Source organism: Anas platyrhynchos, chromosome 15 (assembly GCF_047663525.1).
Source record: "Anas platyrhynchos isolate ZD024472 breed Pekin duck chromosome 15, IASCAAS_PekinDuck_T2T, whole genome shotgun sequence".
NCBI classification, from domain to species: Eukaryota; Metazoa; Chordata; class Aves; order Anseriformes; family Anatidae; genus Anas; species Anas platyrhynchos.
The window spans coordinates 8,791,858-8,808,094 of record NC_092601.1 but is presented as its reverse complement, the minus strand read 5'-3'; the positions used below and the strand labels follow the sequence as shown (position 1 = coordinate 8,808,094).

Here is a 16,237-nt window from a genome sequence, read left to right as displayed (position 1 = left end):
TAGCAAAAAGCAAATGAGTACATTTGAAACGTATTTCCCAAACAGATCTTGTCTTCTAAAAGAACTGCAGGAAGGATTGCTCTCATATTTATCCCCATGAAATCTAAACGCTAGCACTATAAACATAATATTTGTAGTCTGTTGGCCCAGTACTAAGGGAAAACAAAGCAGTCACTACTCTATGCTTTATAGTACTCTTGTGTTTTGTGGCTAAATTGGCTCCTGCATAGGTCTTGGCCATGGTGATGGATTATATCCACTGAAGAAACATCATTAACAGACAGGGTGACTTTAGAGTAAGAGGACAGACCTGTGTCTGTATAAGGCAACAGCGCTCTTATCATGTGCAAGGTTATTACAAACACATCTGCCGCACAGCTTTTCAGAATAAACCTTTTGAGACTATTTTTTTAGGCAGGAAATGTGGCAATAAACAAAACAACACAGCTACAAAACAGTATCCATAAATCAATGACACACATCTTCTGACTGCCAAAGTGAATTTAGAAGCAGTGTTTTCCAAGACTGACATTCAGAGTTCACATGGCACATCTTGGTAAGACAGAAGGTTTCAGCAACACAGTAATGTATCTGCTCCTTTTTTAACTTAAAAAACAATGAAAACCTTAATTGAAAAGGTGTTTTTTTTCCTGCAGTCTTGGAAATGTTAAAACAAATAGAAGTATCAATATATTTTTTTAGATGCCACTACACAATCGGAAATAAAAAAATGATGACAATGGATTTTCCAAGGCAGAATATGAGCCTACATCGAGAAGGCAAAAAAAACACAGAACCCCATACAAATCAAATGGGCAACATATGATCATTGGCAGATGGCAACGCCAATGTTAGCTTGGGGAGGCACTCTTTGCTTACGGATTAATGGAGCAGGAGAATGAATAATTGCTTTCAGAAAATGTGCAGCAAAATGTCAGATATGTCCTTGCGTTCTTAAAGGCTGTAAAAGATTTTAAATCCTTTATCTGTCATCTGAGAAAAAATTTAGAATTACAAGAGACATTTTGTCAGCTTCATAAACGAGAAAGCATCGTAGGTTATGTCCAAACCCTGACAGTACAGATGTGATATTTAAAATTATCTTTTTACATTAGACAAAGACTGCCCAGTTGCAAGTTTTATGGATGACAAAAACGAGAGGATGGAGACCCTTTCAGTGACTAAAATTCAGATTTTTTTCACAGCATGCTAAACAGTATTTCATGACAAAATGCTCTTATACTTGAACAATTGTAATTTATATGCACCAAAATGTGACCCTGCCTTTACCAAAGGTTAAGATGTAACAAAGAATTGATTAAAAAAATCTTTGATCATAAATGTAAGTCTTACTTTAAAAGCAGAGCAGAAAAGCTTATTTATTTTCCCATATTAGGGCTGACAAGTATGGCTGAAGCTTTTTCTCAGTACGAAGTGTGTGCTTGAGAGAAACACATGGTACGCGGAGGGAAACATTTCCTGCAATGCCACTTAAAGGCAAACCTTGGCCATTTAACGAAGCTGTCTCATAGCAGCTCTTGCACAAGAAGGTGGGGGGGAGAAGTGATGTGATTGTCAGGGAAGAAAACTACCCGAAGATCCTGAAAATCCACCAGACATGACAGAAGGTTTCGCTAGGAAGTCCCCACACCATTCCACATGCTGCAGAGACACTTGAGGGAGGAGGTTCATAAGCCCTTGGTCATGACCGAGTTACCTGCTCCCCCTTCAGCAGCAGCCCTCCCTCCAAGGCCAGAGCAGACCCTTCCTCGCAGCCGTCCTGGCAGACTCCAGCTCCTTCCCCTGCCCTCCCTGTACCTCCCTTACCTTTGGGCTGCGTGGCCCTGAAGAACGGGGCAGCTCCTCTCTCTCCAGGTCACCAATGTGGCTCCAGGTGGCTCATCAGCCACTGCCTCTCCCATTCCACCTCTCTTTGCTGCAGGGCACCCGCCACAACTCCTCTTCCTCCAGGTTTCTGCTCAGTTCCTGGCAGTACAGCTGCAGACTGAGGAGCTCCTCCTGCTCTCAACCAGACCCAGCATTGCTGCCTAGAATGACCCGGCCCCCAAATCTCTCATAAGACATTACTTATGGCTTAGCATTGTTGACTTACAAATTGTTTATTGTATATAAATCAAATAAACCCAGGGCTGTACTGTATCAAATAATAATAATAATTAAAAAAATATGTTTCAAATATATAAATACATCTAGAAATCAGGCTTTTTTTTTTTTTGAAGCGTTGTGACTCTTTGCAGACTCAGAACTGCCAATCCACAAAAAAGTCAGATAATGTTGTAAAAGTCAATAAATACAAGATGGCAATTTAGGGTCTAAGACTTCTCCAGGTGTCCCAGACAGTTTACAACCAAAGATCAGTCCAGTTTGAAAATGAGACAGATCAAGGAAATTTAGATCAGGTTATGAGAAGTGCTTAGGAAACCCACTGGCCACTACAATACTGTCTTTTTGAAAACATCTCTGTCAAGGGCATAGTCAACTACAATACCAAGGTAAAACAATGCTTTGAAAACAGAGCAGATGATATCGTTAGCACAGATCCCAGCATAAGAGTGAACATACACAGCTGAACGTTCAACAGTTTTCACATGACATCTGGTGTCAGAGGGCACTTTGGGGAGCCATCACAAACAGACTAGAAAAACACCTCCACTGTTCTGCAGCCACTTCTGGAACACGGATTTATGAATTTTACCAGAGACCACAAACTGAATCAAGGACAGAAGAGAGGCACACAATGCTATTCCCTGCCTTAACAATCAGCAGGAAAATTATATGGTGAAAAAAAGAAGACTGAAGTCACTGGGGTCTTAATACTCAAGTGCTTTACACAGAGGAAAAGGGACTGGCTGGGATGAGTTATTGTACTTTATTGTACTCAGTACTGGAACTTGAAGGGTGAAGTAGGTCACAGCCCAAGGCCAGGGCAAAGGCCTTGGCAAGAGTCACTGGAGGAAGCACCTGCTTCCAGAAGCACCATGAAGAAGAAAAGTTGGGGACCTAAAACCTACTAGAAAAATTGAAAGACAAGAAAATGCACAGGAGGAAAATCGTGGGATAGAAAGAGGCTCCTCAAAGAGGAGTTTGTGCAACTCGAGGAAGGTTGGGAAGAAAAGCTCAGCTCAGATCCATTCTGCAGCATGTCATCTGGGCAGCAGGCCACAAGGAGGAGCAGTGCACCCACTGATCACACCACCGCTGACAGCGCCAGCCTGCAATAGGGTTTCCACCTTAGGAAGAAGGCCTCCATGTACAGAATTTTCAGGATGGAGGAGTGGGCTCCGTTCAGTATCGTTTCCTCCGTCTTTTGTTCCCCTTTCCTTTCTGTTCTTTCTCCTTCCGTGCTCCAGCTGTGGTAAAGGTGATGCAGTGAGCATCCAGAAAGTCCAGCAGCTTTGCCTTGGCAATCTTAATGCCATTCAGTTTCAGCTCTGCATGCAGCACAGCCAGCTCAATCGGCTCATAGAAGAGAATCCTGCGGTACAGGGCTGGGTTTGAACGGATGTAGCACCTTACTGCCTCCAGCTTTTCTTCTTCCCGAGCTGCTGCCTGAGATGCTGGAACCTCTTCTTCTTCTTCTTCTTCAGATGCAAATGCACAGGCCTCAAATTCTTTCGCAAAAGAGCTGAAATCAAGATCAAATAGACCAGAAATCAAGGAAAGAACATCAAGGACAGGCCCAGAGCTCCCCAAGTACCTGGTGGCCAGCCCTTGAGACTACCTTCTGCAGGACCACAGACCCACACCAGCACCCACAACGTGAGTGAAGAAGAACACGACGTGTTCTGCAAGCTCCCCCCTCCCAGCCACACCAGCTCTGGTCCTGCTCAGCCAGCCCCAAAGCTGTCTGGCATTCCTGGCTCCTGATCCACAGCACCCACTGCGGCCATTCTGTGGCAGCCTGTGCTGAGTCGTGCTGTGCTCTCCTCTCCCTGCCCTAGCTGCAGTCTCTCAGCCAGTGCTTTGAGTGCTCCTTGCTGTAACTTGCAGAGTCGTTCTGACCAGGCACGACAGATGTGGGCCTTTCCCGTGTGCCAGTCTCAGCCACAAACACTTTCAAGCCCTGAGAATAGCCCATTGGGAATGAAACTAAAAAACACAAAGTGTGTTTCTTTCATAGGACTGTGATGACCTTCAAATAACAAACCCAAGGAGGCAGCGAGGCCCCTTCAGGAACACTCACCTCTGCCATGTTCCTAGCTCATCTCTGTCCTGCACCACTGTTTTGTTTAGCATTTTGTTTCCCTACCTCTGTGAACCAAAAGAGATGTCGCTGCCATCCCCTGAAGAAGTTGTAGACTTCTGAGATGTTGACAGCATCAGGTCTTCACCATCAGCTTCCAGAGACCATCCCTCAGGAGATGCAGTTGACCTAGTCTGCTCTTTGGCTCCTCCTGGGTGACGTGTCATTTCTGGTCCCTGCTTGGGGGCTGCACAGCCTTTATCAGGGGGTCCAACAGGGTTGTCAACAGCCCTTCCCACAGGGAGCACTGAAGAAGCCGTAGCAACCTGCTTCCTTTTGCTCACAGCCCTCGGGGCTTTGGGACGCTTTCCACCTGTGGTCCGTGCTGCCTTTGACTGCCTACAGCGTTTGGCAGGGGACTTCTGCGGGGGAGGCTGGGAGGATGGGATTTCATCTTCAAAGTCAGAGTCCGCATCCCGGTGAGTGTACTGGAATATCTCCTTCAGCTTCAACACCATCTGGCGCTTTGGGAGAGCACGAACTCCAAATCTGAAAGAGAAAGGTGGGAGCTTAGGCTAAGGTAATGCTGCAGCCTCCCGCTGTCACAGCTGAGTAAGGTGCTCACACCAGGAATTCCAGTGGTTCACTACGAGAGTGTGATATGGCCTCAAAAAACAGTGACTCGAGTTTTACCAAGGCTTCCCTTTCAGTCCAGGGGCTTTCTTTCACACTACCTCTCAGCAAGTTTTTGCTCAAAGAGTAAAATGCTAACCTTTTCAATGGGTAATGCTAACCTTTTCAACTCCTTCTTCAGCTGGGGGGTCTCCATCATGGAGTAAGCTGGCATTGGTGTCACTGGAGTCCTGGGAGACTGGTTGCTCTCCTGACAGGCAGGTTCTGCAGCAGGATGAAATTACCACGATCAGACTTAGCACAGAAAGCACTTAAAATGGCTGGTAGCTTTGCCCCACCTATATCTGGTGGCAGATATTCTAATATTGCATAATAATTAAGTAGTACTACTTTTCTGCAAGCTCTTTTACTTACTACTTACCTTCATAATGGACTGAACAGTCAATGCCTTTCTTTTTCTAGACTGGGACACTTGGTTTTTACTGACTTTAAAATGGAAAACAGCTTAAATCAAGATATAAGCCAAGTCTAGAACAAGCAATTCTTGCAAGGCAGTGAAAAAAGCATGTTTACTGAATTCTGTAAAGTAGTTCTGCTCTCAGGAAGGAAATGTCATAAGACAGTTGACGAAGAAGAAACTGAGCAAGTCGAACTTTGGGGATCCTGAGTTAGACCCGGATTTAATGATATCTATTTACTGACAGTGTAAAGCACAGTCAGTCTCATAGGTCATGTTCGAAGCACCTGTTAAGCTACTCACGTAGTATGGCACAGTATTTTAATTAGATACTATGAGATCAATTATTGGTCTTAGGTGGAAGGAACCATGCAAGTGCAACACAGGTAAAATACTAATCATTTTAAGTTGAGACCAAAGAGGTTATGTCAGCTTTTCATGTACTGTCAGCATTCAAGAAGGCTGAACTCCTGCAGATCCCAGTGCAAGCTGGTGGCAAACACGGTGTGGCTCTCAGCCTGGTGTGCCCTGTGACCCCTCGCTGCACCCTGCGCTCAGGGTATCTGATGGGCGCTCAGGGGGCTGTTACAAGGGCCAGGAGCAGCAGACAGAAGGCAGCACATGTCAAGACAACTGTGCAAGAGTTTGGCAGGAAAGCATGCATGAAGCAAACCCACAGGCAGGGATGGGCACTCGCCTCCAGCTGGCCTCAATACAAGGAAACCCTCTGCAGCCTGTGCTAGCTGCATCTTGTTGCTTACCAGATACCCTCACGTAAGCACAAGCATCACTTTGTGAACGCATTAAAAGCAAAAGACTGCACAGAACACCCACTGCTACAGGGAACAAATATCCACCAGCATGCAAGCTGAAGGTTCCTTTTTGTTTTGGTTAGTTGTGCATTTTTTTTTTTTTTCCCAGATACCTGGAGTTTCTGCAACAAGTACTATCACTGTCAAAAAAACAGCTCAAATAAAACACAAGTAGGAATGCTCCAAGGATCTCTCATTTAGGTATGTTCTCCCCAACACCAGATGACTCTACCTGCTTTGTGCCTGGCCCTGGCAACTACTTCAGATTAGAAGGCCAAAAGCCCTTTCAACATATCAAGTGAACAACAGGTGGGATGACCACTTAAAATGAAAACAATTTAACGTAGTTCATTGAATCTGGTATCAATACAAGCTCTTACCAGGAGTCTTTACAGGATTTGCATCTGCTGCAGCTGGCACCCTCTGTGACAGAGGAAGCATCTCTGGAAATTCATCTTCCTCTTCTTCTCCATCCCAGTCATCCCAGATTTTGGAGTTCAGGTAACTCGGTCTACTGCCCACTGATGTACAGGCCTCAATAGGACTCTTGTCCAGACAGAAGAAAGTTGTTCTTCTGCCAGCAGGATTTCCTTGAAGAGGAGTACTGCCCTTAATTTCCTGTGCTTGTGGGCTCTCCCACTGGTCATGTGAAGAGCCAGCTTTGGGACTGCTGGAAGCTCTGGTGTTTGTACGGCCAACCTGTTTGGAGTCCTGGCTGTTACCACTGACTGGTGACAGGTACTCGACGGGCCAGCACTCACCAACAGGAACTGGGGGTTCGTAACCAAGCAAGACACTACTGCTCAAAGAAGCTATACTTATTTCCTTCTCCCCCTCACTGTCCTCTATCTCAACCACGCTGATGTTTGTTTTATCTTCCAATGACTGCTCATGGCCAGGAGGCACAGATTTGGACACAAAGGAGGTATTAGCACATTTGCTTTTCATGTTGGTGTGGCCAGGGGAGAGGAGAATGGCATCCACTGCAGAAACTGGTGGGGATTTCTCAGAAGATGATTCTGCTTCTGGGCTGCTGGAAGGCTTCCTTTCACTGATTGAGTTCTCCAGAGGCAAATGTTTGTCTGACAATGCTGGTTCAGAAACTTTTACTAAATTTCTATCTATTTCACTGTTACTGTTACCAGCTGCTAGGCTTCTTATGCTGGCTTTAGGTCCTGTATTCTCTGAAGAGTTGATACTTGTGACATGAGTCTGTGTTGAGAAATTTCTGCTTTTGGTCAGAACTGGTGTGTCTGGCACTATCCAGGAGCTGTCTGTACCTGAAGAAACTTCATGGAGCCTTTTTTCAGGGCTCACGTCTGGACTCTGCCTGCTCTCTGTACAACCATCTACTTGACTGCTGAGAGGCAATTCAGTGGACATCTTTACACCATTACTTATATGCACCTTTTCTGTAATGACACATGAGACTTGTGTTGATTTCTGCTCTGTTTCAGTGACTGATGAGTTATATTCAGGTTTTGGTATCTCAGGACCTTGTTCTACATTTGTACATTTCAGTTGCCCAGAGAGTTCCATTTCCTTCAGAGCAGAGCCTGACTCTGGTGACTTCTTGTCTTCTTGTAACTCCATTTCATCATCAGAAGATAAAACAATAACATCACACTTCTCATTCCCCTGAGCTGCAGGATCTTGAGTTCTGATAACTGGTGATGACAGCACTGGGACATTCATATGCTTGTTTAAATCAGTGTGGGGATGCTCTGCTGGAGAAATTGTGTTCTCGTTTCCTGATGCAGTATCCAGCTCATTAGCTTTCTGAAAGAGTATTTCATTAGATGGGAAGGATTTTTTCTTTTTATTTTGCTTTAATGCTGACACATGCTCTCTGGCAAGCTTTCTGTCCGATTTTGGAGACACAGGTGAAGAGCCGACAGCAGGAAAAAGGGGCACATAAGCTTTGAAAGGAGAACCATACAAAGAGTTTCTATGTGGAGAGAGGTCTTTTTGTGATTTGCTGTTCAGAAGAGAATCATTAATATCAACATGGTTTTCACAGAGAGTCTTCTCTGATTCTTTAATACTTTCATTCATCTGGGAAGGCTCTGAGTACTCTCCCTGAGTTGCAGAAAATAAGTGTTCATAATTTTCATTTACATTAGTATCATTGTGGAAGCTAGAAAATTGTTTTTCACAGTGACTTTCCCCTTCTACATCACATGAGACCTGAGATGATTCGGAATCCTTCCCATCATCACATCTCCTAACGGTCTCTCCTTCGTTAGTGGTGGCACCATGGGATGCTACATCCCACTTTTGTGGTTCACTGTGGTGAGGCACAAAAGGGATCTGTGCAACATTCACTCTTTCGCATCTATTTATATTCTGCATTTTCTCTTTTTGTACAGACAAGTCACATTTAGGTCTTTCCGCATCATTGTCATCCCTCAGATCTTTGAAGCTGTTACTTACTGAATCAGATTCAGACCTCTTTACTTCTTCCTCCTCCATCTGCTGGTTCATACCTAGGGCTGCCTCAGTGTCACTGCACGTGCTGCCGTCTGTTCCCTCACTCAATTCTGTTTCACGGTGAACTATCTTTCTCTGAGTTGCAGCAAACTCATAGATTTCCTCCAGCTCCTGTTCACCCACCCTATTGTCATCTTCTTTCTCACATTCAGGGTTCGAGACAGCTGCTTCTTCCTCATCTTCACCCACCCATACTGACTTCAGTAGGTCTTGGAAGTTCTCAGCTCTGTCCTCACAATCTTTGTCATCCCTCACAGAGATCAGATCGTCTTCTGAATCCACGCCGGAAGACACCTGGCTCTCTCCAGTGTTATTTTCACACTCTCCTATCAGCTCCCTCACACCAAACCTGCAAGGATATAATAGTAATGTTAATACTTGCCTCTTCCAGTATTTCTCCACCATTTGTCTGCCTGATCACTTGTGAGCCTTGTGAAGAATCTGCATGAGGATCTTGGTTTCCTAACATACACGAGCTCCAGTGTACTCCTAAAATTCGGAATTCCCTTTACCAGGTGTCACTCACATGAAAGCACCAGGTTCATTCTTCCTTCTTTTACATAAGAGATTCAGTGGCTATACCACTACACTAAAACCCCTTTGCCAATAGCACTGGTAGAAGTCCCATGGCAGGGGCCGGATGCCTGTTATGTGCAAGCTTCATGGCTTTTTGGTGTGACAGGGCACCTCTCTACATACATATTGTCAAGACCCAACCACTCACATCTCAATTGATCCTGTTTAAAACTCTTTACTTAATGCGTGTCTAGGTTCATGACCAAGAGCACGATAAAACGCATTAGCAAAACAGATCCAATACGTTCTGCAAGTGTTCTTTAGATTACACATGTTAATAGTGCAATGCTTTATGAACCACACATCTTGATGATGTGTGTAGACATGTAGACACGCTCGTCATCATTGACAACATCATCTGTCAATGAAAATGTCCAGACAAAACTCTTGGCAAAAGTGGGCTAGGCTTATACTGAAAATAGGAAATCTCACATGGATACAACCTGGAGAGTCATGGAAAAGATGGGGGTAGGGTGCTGTTATATCCAGGTTTCACTTAAGATGTAAGCAGAGGACTATGGAATTTGTAAGCTACAAAAAAAGCACAATGGAAGATCTCATGTTGGGGTCATGGCTGAAAGCAGGGAAGGATCCAAAACACGTTCACGGTACAAACCTGGCAGCGAGAGCCCTGACCTGGGGCAACATCCCAGCAGGGATACCAGCATCAGCAGCATAAAGGTATCGCAGGAACGCACAGGCTGCCTCTCCTGTCACGTCACTCAGCAGCACACGGCGCGTCTGCGCGTTCCCATCCTCCTCCACTAAGAACCCTTCCCTGTGAACCTGGGGTAAGAGGAAAGCAAACAGTCCATCTGCTGTTAACGGAACAGCAACATTGATGTTCTTATTCCTACCAGATTATTCCTTTCCTTCACCAAAGGCTTGGCCTAGGACCAGGACCTGATGCCCCTGAAGGAAGCTAAAATGACCGGTTACATAGAGCTTCAGATGAAGAGACTATTTCCTTCCTGACCCTAGAGCTGTTAGCTGATACTAAATTTGACTACTCACTGTTTTAGTCACACATATAAGAGATGGCCTTAGAGTTCTCCAGTCGGTTTTGAAATGCAGTTACTGCCCAGAGCACAAATTCGGAGTTATCCACACCTTTCTCACAAGACAGCTTCCTCTGATCTGTTTTGAATTTACCTTCATTTGATACACTGCCAAAATTCTAGTTCTCCTGGTGTCTCACAGGAAAAGAGACATCATATAAACACTACCTCACTGAACCGGACCATTATCTGTGTAGGTCCAACCTGATCTCATGTTTTGCTGAAAATGCTCCTTGAAAATGCTCCTTCAGTTCCGTAAGGTGTCACTTCCTTTGCAGCCAAATCACGTAATGTGCTAGCTGAAACTCTGTCCAGAGTCAGGGGACATCATGCAACAGAAAGCATGAGATCCAAAGCCAACTCTGATTCATTTCTTTCTCGTTGTTACTCAAAAGCTGCAACAAATAAGAGCACCTATACAGAAAATAAATGTGAAACATTACTTTGCAGGTAGGGACTTACTGGAAAACAACTCTCTGCAAGGAGAAAAAACACAGCATGGGGGCCAATCTCACAACTGCAGTCATGCAAATGATTTCTGCCCATGGGAATGGTGAAGCCAGATAGTGTTGCAGGGAAAAAGTAACAGAACCTGGCTAACACATGGTTTTTAAAATCCTGTGTGCTGTGGGCACAGGCATCTTTGCTAGTGGTTGAGAAGATCCCTTAATAAATTTCACATTAAGACCACTGTATGACATATATGAGCCTGCTTTTTCCTTTCCCCAACTCTCATGGACCCCTTAGAAATGGCTTGAGGCACCTTGTGTGGGAAATGCTGCCAACATACGCGAGGATAAAACTAATTCCACTGTTTCCAAAAGGGCAGCTCTTACGAAAAGCTTCTTTTGTTAGGAAGCTGATTGCACGGACTGGTGGCAACTCTGTGAAAGAGCAGAATTCAAATCTTAGGTTCACTGCCTTTCACCATGCCGACAGGAGGCTGCAAAGGAGCAGGTTGGGAACTATTCAACCCAAAATGTTTCTGGGAACATAGGAACTATTCACTACTCTTGCAGAACACACAGTTCAGGGCAGCTTCCTCCAAAGCAACTGTGAGAGTGACAAAACCTCTATGCAGGCAATTTTTAAGTCCTGCCCAGAATTCCTCTACTCTGTATTCAAGCTTTGCAGCCCAGGTGGAAGGCAGGACACACCAAGATAGACAAGGCAATCTGCACTTGTACAGGTACAAAAATTCAAGGGCAAAGAGCACGTAGGAGGTTTTGTCCATTGCTCACGGGCAGAATGCAAAGAAGGATCCTTGCCTCCCCATAGTCTCCCCACATAAAGTACTACATTTTCCACCACTTTGTCAGGATTCTGGCTTCCTGAGACAAAAAAAGAAAACACTAGATGGCCAGAGGCACTTGTCATTAGGCCCAGCAGCACTCTGTGCTGATCCTGCAGCAGCACTAACTGTAGGTGTGAGCAGTTTGGGCTTTACTGAATCAAGAAAGGAAAGTGTATCAACAGTACTTACAACCTCAACGGCCTGTGGGCACCGTGCATACAACACAAACATGTGGGCATAAATGACTTCCCCAGAGTCCACCTGGAACTGCACGTCACTTAAATGGGGGTTGTTGACCATTGCACTGAAATCTTCAGCCAGCAACCTGAGGGAGGACTAGAACACAGAAATAACACAAAGACAAAAGTTATATTACAGCTGTCAGACATTTTCTTAAAAAATAAGGAGGGAAAACCCCAGTTGGTCAGTATTGCTTTATTGTGGGCCCCAGACTGGATGCACTGCCATTGCCTCCTGCAGCTGATCAGCAGCCGTATCAACTCAAGGTCTTCCACAAGACAAATAAGCAGACAAGTCTGTCAGACACCTCTGGTTTTGGTTTCCTCCTCCTCCTTTCTACTTTTTCACAAAGTCGCAATTGTGAAGAACAGGCAGTCATGGTGTATTCTCCTCTACTTGCATTACAGCACATTATCGCCACCAGATCTTTGCCACACCATTTCCTGATGTGGTCTAGCCACTGCCTACAGCTGGCCTCTTGATCTGCTGCCCTCCACCACATTTTTAGGAAGCTGTAGTTTCCACTTTGATTGACTTGAACTCAATTCACTATAATTATAGTAAGAGGAAAGAGGATGACTCAGGGGTGGGGTAATGAGCCCTTTTCTCGTTCACTGGCTGGCAGTGACAGCTGAGAGCAGCTCTGCAGCAAGGGGCCCACAGAGAGCAAAACTAACGGAGGTGTCATGTTCAAAGGAACTTACGTGCTTGTTCTGAAAACTCTTTTTGAAAATTTCACTCAAAACAAACAACAACTACAAGAAAACAAACAATTTCTATTACAGTTCTAGAACCCCCTATTGGAATTTTGGGGAGGGCTTGTTGCCTGAGCTACCTGTGCCTGGTTAATGGTGATATAAGGTGAGGCCTGGGGTATGCTGCCAAAGGCAGCAGCGATATACACAGTTTCTGCTCTGGAGCTGCTCCCAGTAAAAGCCAATCCAGGCAATCCTCTAAAGACTGAGATCCCTCTAGGCGAGCATTGTGCCTCTGGAGACGGCCACTGTGAAATACTCTCAGCTCGTGCTGAGAGGCTGTCTGACTGTAAGTGAAAAACAGTTTATCCATAATACAATAGTCACTGACCTTGTGCTTTTTGAAGCTACTGCAGAGCTGACGAAATGCAAGTTTTATTCTAGCAAACATCTGCATGAGATGCAGTTCCATCTGGAACAGCACAGCCCTTTATTTTATTAGCAGGTTTCCACATTAGCTCAGTGGACTGTGGAAGCCCAACCTTTCTACTTGCTCCAGCATGTGTTTGCAGGCAGCCAATACTAATTAGCACTGAAACGGCAGCACACACCACAACACTTCTTCCAGGTCTTCATAGGTGGGCTAGGGAAGACTGCGTGTCATGGCAGTGGTGTGGACTGATCTCCAAGGGGAAGACAGGAAGCTCAGTCTGGAAACTAATCCGATGTTTCTTGCTTTCTTATTCTTGGCAGGTAGGATACCTGCAAGACAGTACCTCAGGAAGCCAGCAAACACAGACTCCTGATGCTGCGTTCCAGGCAACAAGCCCAGAACAGCTTTCCTGCCGATGCTAAAATTACAAGTCAAGAATGGGGAAATTAAATAAGACTAGAAAATTCCTGGCTGCACCATTGTCCATGCAAAGTGAAGGGATTGGTCCAAAGACAGTTCCAAGTGGGTATGTGCTCCTGTTGGAGAGCACACCAAGACACTCCCTCCTACCGAGCAGGCCAGCTAGACTGGACTCACAGATGTGACAAGGCTCTTAAGCATGGGTGGGGGAGATGTGCTACTGATGCAGTGGGTGTATTTGCTCTCCGTGGTTACCATTGCTGTGTTCTAGCAGCAATCTCTTCAGCAAGACTTCGTTTGCTCAGCCATCATGAATCATAGAATCAAACCAAATGTGAACAAATGGTCATCCCGTTATCGCTGGTAGCAACTGAGTTCCAACAACAGCATCAGAACAGTCTCTGTATTGCTACAGGCCTTTGTTTTAATGTACACAGAAGTTTATAAAACAAGATACTCTTTCTACTAAGGATATTTTTAATACCTCCAAAGAATAACTAGAGCTTCTGTAACAAGTAAGTGGGATGTCCATGTTTAGTACTGATTCGTACCTCAAAGATTTGTCTTCTTTCAGAAGTCTCTTAATTCTATATGCACAACAGGAAATTGCCTTCTCAAGGCATCAAAATTTACCTTGCACCAAATTCTACTGCCTTTCATGGCATGATTATTTATTATCAAACCAAAGACAGTAAGTTTCACATAGATAAAGTGGATGACCCTGGTAATAGGATGAGTTAGGGATTCTTTATATGCACTTTAATTGAAGAAAACTGATTATACATCCGTGGGAGAAAGGAGAGGTGCATCCAAGGTAAGATGTGATTTACGTAACACTACTGGCTTGATAAAAATCATCTGTGACCTTCTAGCCTATGGTCTTCACCTAGTCACCAGAGAGCACACTGACTGTTAATTAGTTCCTTTGATATGTGTTCCCACAATTGAGAATTTTATGTTCTAAATCCTTTTGCTGCTAATGCAGTTTTCTAAGAAGCGCTCACCTTCCATGGACCTCATTCCACCTCATCTACCAGGCTTTTCTGTCTAAAACTTTAGTGCAAGTCAGTCAGTCCTTGCAAGGATTCTCTCTTCCATTGCTTGGCATGGTGTGGGGAGGAAGATGACAGAAGAGGAGTGGCTCTATGCAGAACCACCCAAAGCAGCTGGGTATGCGAGCCTGGATGAAGCACCAGGCAACTCTCCTGGACTCTAGCTAACACTCCCTGAGGTTGCCTGGGAATTAAAGTAAAGTGCCACCTACTGCAGTGCAGCTACAGCCCTGGTCCCTATCCCAAATATTCTTTGTGCTGTAATAACTGTATATAACTGTTTAACTAGATTCTTTTTACATAAATTATGCACAGTTTGGCTTTATGTTACCTGCCATTTTAAATCATCTATCTCATCAGGTGGGACAAGCACTGAAAAATTCACAGGCCTACTTGCAGACATCAAATAAATACCATGTCTGTTGATCTCACCTGTGCCCATGATGATTCCTGAGTGATTGTGAACCTTAAGCACTTCTTAGTTTCTACAGAAAGGAATGCAAAATATTCCATTCTTCTGTGAATTGCACAAATGTGACAGCTTCTTTTTTACAGTAGTAAGCAAATACAAAAAAAGCACACACACAAAAAAGTTTGTCCTTACTTTCTTACAGCTGCTTGTCAGGAATTTCTTCTCTTTGAGTGCTGGGACAAAACCAGTATGTGGAGAGTCACTGGGAGTCAGTTCTTTTCCTCAAAGAAGAAAAAGCACATTGCAGATCATGTACAACTTCCTCATCAGACAGAGTGATGTACAAACTGCTGACAGGATCCCTGCCACAAGGACTCCCTGAGACACCTGCTATAGTCAGCCTGACTGGGTTGAAAGCTCAGCCTCTCTCCCTCTTGGCTTTTTTGGAGGGGTTTGGCTCTGGGCTGTGACAGGCTGTGGGTACCTGAGTACCATTCAGCCATGAGCAGCCCAATCTGCAGCAGATCTGTGTGTGCCATAATCATCCAGATCAAGAACTGCTGACTGCAGCACGCTTCTCCACATCTCAGTTTCCCTCCAGTGAGAAAAAAGAACTAGGGCACAGAGCAGGATGGGGCACACCATGGCCTCTTTCCACCAGCCAGGCAGAATGCATCTTGGATCTGCATTTCAACTTAGAATAAATGCTCATGGGCCCTGGTGCTCAAAGGCAGCCAGTGAAATCAGTTTTGCACAGCCCAGACCCTGTGGAAGTCCATACAGTGCACAGAACACGACGTGGAGCGACAGAAGAAATTCAGGTCTTCAGAAATGGATTCACTTGCACTAGTGTCTGCATGGTGGTATTTCTGCCCCTGGGCTCATTTATACACACAACATACATTTATGTGTAGAAATGATTTCCCTCCCCCATGAAGTTATATCTTCAACAAAAACCCAGGAGTAGTTTTACAGGACCAGCAATCATTTCCTGCAGCTTAGTAGGGGAAGAGGAATAGTATACCCAAGTAAAAACACAGACAGCTGATTTATCAACCATGTTCTGTTTCACAAGTGACCAGAAGACACGCAGTACTTTCTGCTAAATGGATAAGCCATTTTAAGGGATATCATTGACCTTAAAATGTGTAGTTGTGCACCACATGCAACTATGACTGGAGAGGTTAGAGTAGCCCAGGGAGGAATTCTAGTTTTTTTTTTCCTTTTTTTTTCTTTTTTTTGTTTTGTTTTGTTTTGTTTTTTTTTTTTAGCCTCTGTATAGGTACAGATAAACTTCAGGTTTCTGTACCAATGTACCACCATGCAATCATCCCTCTTGCACCTCTCTTTCACCCAATTGTCTCAAGACTCAAAAAGACAGTGCATGTAACAGAGTGTCCAAATAGCTGGTATGAACATTTTGGCCCAGTCATTAGACATGCCTGGGCTCCACCCTGGCAA

The 16,237-nt window shown here is 44.6% G+C and overlaps 1 protein-coding gene across 3 annotated transcripts in view; it reads right to left on the bottom strand.

The window, feature by feature from the left end:
* Positions 1-2,108: 2,108 nt before the first annotated feature.
* Positions 2,109-16,237, bottom strand: part of SLX4 (SLX4 structure-specific endonuclease subunit) — a 31,693-nt gene continuing 17,564 nt past the window's right edge. The window contains exons 10-16 of one of the 3 annotated variants that reach the window (XM_038187127.2): positions 14,969-15,057; positions 11,714-11,860; positions 9,789-9,958; positions 6,487-8,945; positions 4,999-5,101; positions 4,271-4,753; positions 2,109-3,646 (exon numbers count right to left, since the gene is read on the bottom strand). In XM_038187127.2, coding sequence (XP_038043055.2) covers positions 3,307-3,646; positions 4,271-4,753; positions 4,999-5,101; positions 6,487-8,945; positions 9,789-9,958; positions 11,714-11,860; positions 14,969-15,057 — 3,791 coding nt within the window. In that variant the 3' untranslated portion in view covers positions 2,109-3,306. Of the gene's footprint in view, positions 3,647-4,204; positions 4,754-4,998; positions 5,102-6,486; positions 8,946-9,788; positions 9,959-11,713; positions 11,861-14,968; positions 15,058-16,237 lie in introns of all 3 variants that reach the window. The other 2 variants (XM_072023708.1, XR_011803493.1) reach the window with 2 other exon arrangements.